Genomic DNA, 8,229 nt, shown 5'->3' on the forward strand with positions numbered 1-8,229 from the left:
CTAGGGAGCGGCCAGCAGGCCTGGAGTGAGGGGGCATCTGTGGGGCCTCCTGCCTGCCTGGGGTGACGGCTTCCCTGTGCACGTGCCTCGACCACAGCCACCTGCGCTCCACTGTGCCGTGGCCTGCCCTCGGAGACGTGTTTGGATGTCTGTGCCCCTGTTCCCTTACTGCGTGGAAGCACATGAGTACATGCGTGTATGCATGCCTGCATGTTTAGGAACATGAGTGCATCATCTCCGTGCGCACCCTTCCTGAGCTGGAATCGCTGTCGGTGCCCTCCTCAGCCCTGGTGCCCACCAGTCTCCTCTGCCTAGGTGTGCTTGGCTTCGCTCACTAGGTGTCACTGACTCCAAGGGCTGCCTGTGTAGCTTTCCTACGGCTGAGTAATATCCGGTGGCAGGACGCAACCATCTGGCAGTTTCCTCATCTGTCCGAGGACACTTGAGAGCCTCCCAGCTGTTCTCCTGGACCCTCTGCGGCCCAGCCCCTCCATCCTGTGGTGTTGGCACCCGCGCCCTTGCCCCGATCTCCCATTCCTGTGCTCCAAATTTCTAGCTCTGGGACAGACTTTCCAGAGCTGCAGGCTCCTGTGCGTCCACCTGCCAACTAGACATCACTTAATGGCACTTCTGGGGTGACACAAAGCCAACTTGGATTGTCCCCACTGCTGGGCCTGGCAATGCCATTCGTCCAGTGATCTCTGGTGTCCTTGACCTCTCAATCCTGCATCCTGGTCCCCTACAAGCCCTACTGATTCCTTTCTCCAAGTAGATCCAAATTGGAAGCTGCCTTGCCCTTTCCCATGGCCCCAGCCTGCCCTTCTGCCTCCCTCCCCTGCAATCTGGGAAGGTCACCTGCTCAGTGACGTGTGGGGGAACGCTTGTTCAAACTCCAGTGCCCATAGGGCCCACCTGGAGTTTCCTGGTCCCACCGCATCCACCTTGGGGCAGTGCCCCGCGCGCTCCTGGGAGGCCTTGCTTGACGCACCTCCTGCACCCCTCCCTGGGAGCAGACCGATGCCAGAGCCAGCTTTGGAAAATGACGTGTTTTTATTGCTATGTTTGCAGTGGCTTTTTAGCACAGTAAGAACGTCCTGCAGGCCCGCGTCCTCCCCGGCCCCGCCCCTCGGCTTAGGTCTCCATGTAGGGGAGCCTTGGGGGCCACTGCCGTTCTGGGCTTGACGGGACATGGACGTAGGTTAAAGCTGCTACACGGAAGACTTGAGGTGCAGAAAGGGCATCAGCCTGAAGCTTGGCAAGGGGAGCCCAGCCCGGCAGGCAGGGTGTGGGCAAGCCTGAGCACGCCAGGACCAGGTGTGCGGCCAGGGCCACCCTTGGGCCGTGTGCCTTCCCACCCCAGGCTGGGGCTGGGGTCGCACACGTGCATCCACACGAGACTCGCACGCTCAACAGCTTGAAGCTTTGTTTTGCCTATGAAAATTAGATCTATAAATTCACACTCCTTGGCTAGGGAAGGGAGGACTGCGAGGGAAGGGAGCGCTGAGGGGAGGGATGGTTTGGGCTCTTCTCTTTAGAAATATACAAGCGGGAATCTCACACTCCTCAAGTTTTTATAAAATGTGCAAAATACAAGCCTCCTTTGCCCAGAGGCACCATTTACATCTGGTATTGGCCTTTGCTGAGGGAGACGTAGGCATCCTGTACACACTCACGCACACACTTGTGCACTCTGACCCAAGCTGGAGCAGAGGAGTGGCGGCGGCTGGCACAGGGAACTGTGAGCCGGAGGTTCCATCGTCCCAGTTGTTGGCTGGCTCTCAAAGCTTTGAACAGGCGCAGGGAGCAGGGCCTAGTTCAGCGGAAGCACTCGCCTCCTTCTGCTGTCCCCTCCCGCGCCTGCCCCTCCTCTTCCCCAAGCTGCTACTGCTGCAGCCTAGGGGAAGGGGCCACCCTAAGGTCACAGAGCAGAGCCTCTCAGGTGGCTGGTGGTGGCTTGGGGAGGAGGTGGGGCTGGGGAGCAGTGCAGGGGATCAGCTTGGCTAGGGCCAGGGGAGAGGCATCTATTTTTGGTGGATTGTGGTATTTTTGGCGTTTTATTAAAAATGGAAAACGTTTTAGTTAGCACTCACGGTGCATCCTCCTGTCCCCACCCCCACCCCCAGCAGCCCCTCAGAGGGGTGGGTGGCTAGGGCTCAAGCAGGGGCTTCTATGGCTACCAGAGGGGGAGCTGGTGATGTGAGCTGGGGTGTCACATGACACTCTCCACCACAACCACCTTGCTGCTCTCAGACACTGGGGTCAGGGTGGTCAGGCCCCTGACATCCGCATCCTGAGCTCGGTACTCCAAGTGGTGGAGGCCCCAGACAGGCTGGGTCAGGTGCTGCCAGCGCTGTGGGAGGAGAGGAGAGGAGGGGAGAGGGGAGGACTTGCCTGTGGCCTCTTCCACGCCCCAACTCCCGCCCCTGGCAGGTAGGGTGGGTGCATAAGTGCTCACCTCCGCCATGGTCCCCTTAGCCCTGAGGAGGCAGCCCAGCAGGTGCAGGGGCACACACAGCATGGACGACAGTGCGAAGGCCCAGCCTATGGCCTCGCCCCACCATGGGTACACGTAGGTATTGTTGTAGACCAGCGGCTTGTAGTACACTACGTTGAAGATGAAGATGCCCTGTGGGCGGCACCGTGTGTCAGCTGGGCCTGAGACCCCCTCACCCACCTGGCTCCCACAGCCCTTACCATGCAGACCAGTGGCGTGAACAAGGACCAGCACCATTTCATCCAGGGACAAGGCCGGTAGCCAATCATGCAGGCGATGTCGTCCATGAAGCGGTCAGCTCCTGTGTGGGCGAAGGGAGGGAGGGCCAGAGCTGTGGTCTCTGCACCCCTGCCCAGTGTGTCCCCCCCCAACCTTGGCCCAGACCTACCGTACACCCAGGCCACCACCACGCACTCCCAAAATGCCTGCCACAGCAGCGTGGTGCCGCTGGCGGAGTAGTAATCGAACAGCTGGAAGACGTACATCCCACCCTGGAAGACAGAGCCAGGTGAGGGAGGACAATGGCCAGTGGTCAGAGCCCAGAAGCAGGGTCACCCCAGGGCCACTCACATCAGTCACCATGGAGAGGTCGATGACGAAACAGAGGGCACAGCAGAGGGCCACAGAGATCTCCCTTTGGAAGCGGAAGTAGTAGGAGGCTGGGAGGAGGTCCAGCAGGCCAGTGATGAAGCCTTCCACACCTACAAACTGTGGCAGGGCAGCTCAGGCCCCGCCCCGCCCCGCCCCGCGCCCCCCCCAGCCCAGCGGGAGCCTCTGCAAACCTGGCTGTCAAGCCCGAGCAGCAGCAACATGAAGAAGAACAGGGCAGCCCAGAGCGGGGCCACGGGCATCAGTGTGACAGCCCGGGGGTAGGCGATGAAGGCCAAGCCAGGCCCTGCGGGCAGAGGAATGGGATGAGGCTGGCAGCATGCACCTGCCCAGGGACACCCCATGTTTGCCTGCAACACTCGCGCTTAGTGAGTGTCCAGACGTGCCCCGGAAAGCAACCCCAGGCCCTCGGCAGAGCCCTGGTGTCTAAGACTTGTCCAACAGCCATCAAGGTTACAGGTCCCCAGGGGTGGGGGGCCAGGCGTTGGGGTGGGAGGTATGGCAGCCTGGGATAAGCATCAGGATACTGTGGCCCCCAAGGATGGATGGAAGGGCCCCCAAGCCCAGCGAGAACAGGGCTGCTCCATGCCAGCCTGTCTGGCTCAGGGGAACTTGGCTGTCACTTTTCAGCTGCCATCTGCATGTGCCCACATGCTGCACACACGGGCCAGTACCGCTGCTCTACAAACAGACCTGGGTAGGGACTCACCTGACTCTGCCACCTTGGAGATGTGCACACCCTGCTCTGTCGCCATGAAGCCCAGGATGGAGAAGACCACAAAGCCAGCAAAGAAGCTGGTCCCGCTGTTGATGAGTGCCAGGATAATGGCGTCCCTGGGGTTAGAGGGGACTGGTAGCAAGTGGCGCTCCCACAGGGCAGGGTGGGGCACGCAGGGGCAGGGGACTGGGTGTGGTGCCTACTTGTAGCAGTTGTTGTTGAAGCGGTTGTAGCTGCCCAGGGCAGTGAGGGCACCCAGGCCAATGGCGTAAGAGAAGAAAATCTGGGTCCCAGCATCAATCCATACCTGATGGAGGAGTGGGCGCGGCATGAAGGCATGGCCTGATGGCATACCCTGACCCCTCCCCAGCCAGCCAGGGATCATGGTCCGTCACTCACCTGAGGGGATGCCAGCTTGGACCAGTCCGGCTTGAGATAGTAGATGACACCGTCCAAGGCTCCGGGCAGCAGCGCACCCCGCACGAGCAGCACAACGAGGACCACGTAGGGGAATGTAGCCGTGAAGTACACGATCTGGGGGCCCAGGTGACTCCCTCAGAGGCTCAGCCCTGGCCTTCCACATCCTGCACCACCGGCCAGGGCTCCCCAAAGGGAAGCCAGCAGCGAGGCCAACTTGGGCAGATAGGGCCACGGCGGTTGCCTGGAGGCCCCTAGGCACATGTGGGCAGCGGAGTGGCAGTGGGCAGGGCAGCGTGACATGGGAGCAAAATCACGGGTCCTTCCCAAGACGCTCTAGGGGCCCAAGCTCCCATCATCCTCTGTGCAGGGGGGCCCTTAGCAGCTGGGGATCCGGACTGGGCCAGAGAGGGGAGAGAAAGCTGGAGTCATGGCCAGTGCTGGCCTGGCCCAGTCAAGGCCCAGCTTCGACCCCAGGACTTCAAGAGAGGGGAAGGAACAGCAAAGGACCCTGGGACTGAATGAGATGCACTGAAGTCCTGCCCTCCAGGGATCTGGTTGTGTCCCATGACTTTTTTTTTCATTTTACTATTTGGTACAGGGTCTCATTACATAGCTTGTGCTCATAGCAATCCTCCTGTTTTCAGCCTTCCCTTTGCTGGGATTACAGGTGTGTGCCACCACGCTTGGACTGGGTCGCAGGCTCAGGTCGCCCCAGGGCTGGGGCCAGCATGGCATGCAGAAGTCATCCCTGTGCTTGCCAAAGCAAGCACTTAGTCCCCTGAGCTATCTCACCGGCCCTGTCTCATGACTCTTAAACCACTGTCTTACGATGGTGCATGCCTCCCTTGGTCTCTATGGCAGAGGAAGCCCCTGAGGAAGGGCAGGACAAATGTGTGTGGGCCTCATTTGGTGCTCAGCTCAGACTGGCATGACTTGGGCAGGAGAGGCACCAAGGGACCCGGGGAGGAACAGCCAGGAGGACGGGGATGGGGTGCTGGCCTCAGGGCTTGGCATTGGGGGCTGCTGTCCTGAGTTTGGAAACTGGAAGGGACTACCCACCCAGCACTGTTGCGGGGAGAAAATGGCCTGGTTCTGGGCACCTTCCCTGTCCTCCCATCCTGACCCTGGTCCTGTCACCTCCTGGTGCCACAGTGTCCCCTGCAGAGGCACCCCCACTCTCCCATCAGCAGCAGTACCTTCCCTGTTGACTTGACCCCCTTCCACACGCAGAAGTAGACCAGCACCCAGCAGGCCAGCAGGCACAGGGTCACCTCCCAGTTGAGGGCCCCGGGCACCTCCAGCCCAGCTGAGAGCCTCAAGACTTTGTTCCTAGGGCAGGACAGAGGGATGGAAGCAGCTTAAGGTGGGGTGTGGCTCCTCTGTCCCTCCCACAGACCCTGTGCCCTTGATTTTCTGGAGGTGGGAGGTGGCGGGGACTGCAGGCCGGACAACTGGCCAGGATGCTCCTCCACAGTCCCTGACTTTCACAACAGAATGATGTGACAGTGTGACTGAGGAGCAAGGCCTACCGCAGCCCCAGAGAGGCAAGTCCTGGAGGGGGGGGGGAGGGACAGAATTGGACGGCTTGGCCCAGAGGTGCCTGACTTACTCCCAGAACTCAATGACAGGGGACCGGCGGTCAGCGAGCTGGTCACATGTAAGGTTGGCCAGGCTGGCGTTGGCACAGTCTTCATGGCGGAAGATCTCCACGCAGTCCTGAGTGTTCCAGGTGTGGCCGCACGTGGCCCAGGGCAGAGTGGTGGTGAAGGACTTGACCAAGTAGTAGAAGCCCCAGGCCAGCACCATGATGTAGTAAGTGTTGCAGTAGAAGACAATCACCATGGAGGCGTAGCCCAGGCCTGGGGACAGCGGGCCTGGTCCTTGTGGCTCGGTTCTGGCCACCCCCATTATATCCCCTCCCAGGGCTGCTCCCTGCTTAACAAGCAGCCACACCCTCCTTTCCTACCACAGCCTTCTCTGGCATGCCTGAGATGTCCAAGGGCCAAACCCCAGGGCTAGGATCCACCTCCCCAGGGGCCCCTGCATGGCATCTCCACACACTGCTGCAGTCTCCCGTGTCCTGTCACAGTGGGCAGCCACTCTGCGTTGGGACGAGGAGGGCCCCCTGAGACAAGGGGCTGGCTGGCAGCTCACCTTTGAAGATGGGGCAGATGTTCCAGACGTTGATGCTGCCGGCCTTCATGAACTGGCCCAGAGAGATCTCCAGGAAGAAGATGGGGATCCCTCCGACCAGGGCGATCAGGACGTAGGGAATAAGGAACACACCTGGGGGGGAGGCACAAGGATCAGGGGGAGACCACAGGAACCTACCTGGGGTGGCACCTGCCAGGAGGAAACCTGACCCAGAACCCTCAGCTGCTTGCTGAAGCCCCAAGACTCCCCAAGGGAGGGGGCAGGTGGGTCCCTGGACTATGAGGAGGGGCTAGAGCTGGTTGTGTGCCTGGGCTGCAGGGTGCCCTCTTCCAGCCATCGAGCTAGGGTGACCTGCTGGGTGCGGAGGACGTGTGTGTACGCATGCAGGCCATCCTGTGCGACAGCACCCAGAGGCACCCGAGGGCACATGTGTGTCCCCATGCGCGTGTGCTCCAGCACAGGGGTTCGAATGCGGGCAGGGAGGCCCTGAGTACCCTGCACTTGGGCAGGGCTGAGGGGAGACAGTCAGTCATCTGCTGATGCCCTACCAGACACGCAAGGACAGACACGGGTGGAGGGGAGAAGGACCTGCCTCTGGCCCCACTGCTCCTCTCCAGCCCCTTCCTCAGCTACTTGCCAGGTGGCTGAGCGTCTGTCCCAGCATCCTTCTGGTGTATGACCTTGGGTAACAGCCTTTGCTCTGGGCCTCAGTTTACCCAGTGTCCAGTTCTTTCCCTTCCTAGCAGGTGGGCCTGCTGCTTTGCAGTCACAGGACACATGTGTACCCGCTGCCGTTGCTAAGCTGGGCCTGGGCAGCAGGGCAGGGGGTGTGCACATGGTGTCCGCTGGCAGCGCCAGGCAGGCCAGGCCGCAGGCTTCCTAAGCCTGGCTCCAGCACCCAGTGTTCCAGGCCCGGGGCAGAGGGGAGGGGAAGGGAGAGAGAGGGCATGGGGGTGGGACAGAGTGGCCCATTGTGTGTGTGTGTTCGTGTGTGCACACGTGGGGGGCCGCACAATGTGCTGCTTGTGTGCCTGACACTGGGGGCAGCCAGAACACCTCACCTCGCCTTAATCGTTGACCCCAGGGGGCAAGCCTGCCCTTCCTACTTCGGGGGTCACCGTAGGAGCCCTGGCCAGGGCCGGGATCCGAGGAGTAGGCCCCCCCACCCCGGCTGGGTACCATAGGGCTGGCTGCTTCCCCCACGCCACCAGGCACATGACCGTGAGGGGGTGGAGGCCCAGGCAGCTGAGCCTTGGGCTGCTGGGGGAGCAAGGGGTGCCCAGGCCCCCAGGCGCCCCGGGGGGCCTCCCCACCCCTTGGACTTCGCCCTAGCTCCTCCCCGACGTGGTGGGCAGGGGCGGGCTGGGGGAGGGGACCCCATCGCGGCGCGTGAGGCCCGGAGCAGGATGCGGGGGTCGTTGGGGGGGACGCTCACCTCCTCCATTCTTGTAGCACAGGTAGGGGAAGCGCCACACATTGCCCAGGCCCACGGCGAAGCCCACGCACGACATGATAAAGTCCATCTGGCGCGTCCAGGTCTCGCGCGGCGGCACGGCCAGGCCGCCGCCTGTCGCCCCCAGACTCGCGGGGCCATCGCCCTTGGCCGGGGCCCCATCGGGTCCGGGCGCGATGAGGGGACCCTTCTTCTCATCGCCGGACACGCTATAGATGCCGTTCTCCGTGCTCTTCTTCGCCATGGCCCCGGCGGGCCGGCCGGGCCGGGGTAGCTAGGTGGCCCGGGTGGCGGCGCCTTACGGGGGGCGGGCGAGCTGCTAGGGGCGCCGGCGGCACCCGGGGAAGAACCCCGAAGGCTCGGGCCGCCCGGGGGCCTCGG

General features: G+C 62.1%; 1 protein-coding gene across 2 annotated transcripts; it reads right to left on the reverse strand.

Annotated features, from left to right (window-relative positions):
• Positions 1–1,037: 1,037 nt before the first annotated feature.
• On the reverse strand, positions 1,038–8,224 carry Slc6a8 (solute carrier family 6 member 8). Of its 2 annotated transcripts, none has more exons than XM_004645121.3 (13): positions 7,831–8,223; positions 6,396–6,527; positions 5,851–6,100; positions 5,438–5,570; positions 4,221–4,355; positions 4,025–4,128; positions 3,813–3,907; positions 3,277–3,389; positions 3,065–3,202; positions 2,883–2,985; positions 2,695–2,795; positions 2,456–2,626; positions 1,038–2,350 (listed from the first exon to the last, which is right to left on the reverse strand). In XM_004645121.3, the coding sequence occupies exons 1-13, from the start codon at positions 8,090–8,092 to the stop codon at positions 2,210–2,212; spliced, it is 1,878 nt and encodes a 625-aa protein (XP_004645178.1). In that variant the 5' UTR covers positions 8,093–8,223; the 3' UTR covers positions 1,038–2,209. The 2 variants fall into 2 exon arrangements, with proteins under 2 accessions (XP_004645178.1, XP_004645176.1); XM_004645119.2 differs by having other exon boundaries at positions 2,042–2,350; positions 3,813–3,937; positions 7,831–8,224.
• Between the last annotated feature and the right edge of the window lie 5 nt (positions 8,225–8,229).

This window comes from Octodon degus, unplaced genomic scaffold (genome assembly GCF_000260255.1).
Source record: "Octodon degus isolate 3935 unplaced genomic scaffold, OctDeg1.0 scaffold00218, whole genome shotgun sequence".
Taxonomy (NCBI): Eukaryota; Metazoa; Chordata; class Mammalia; order Rodentia; family Octodontidae; genus Octodon; species Octodon degus.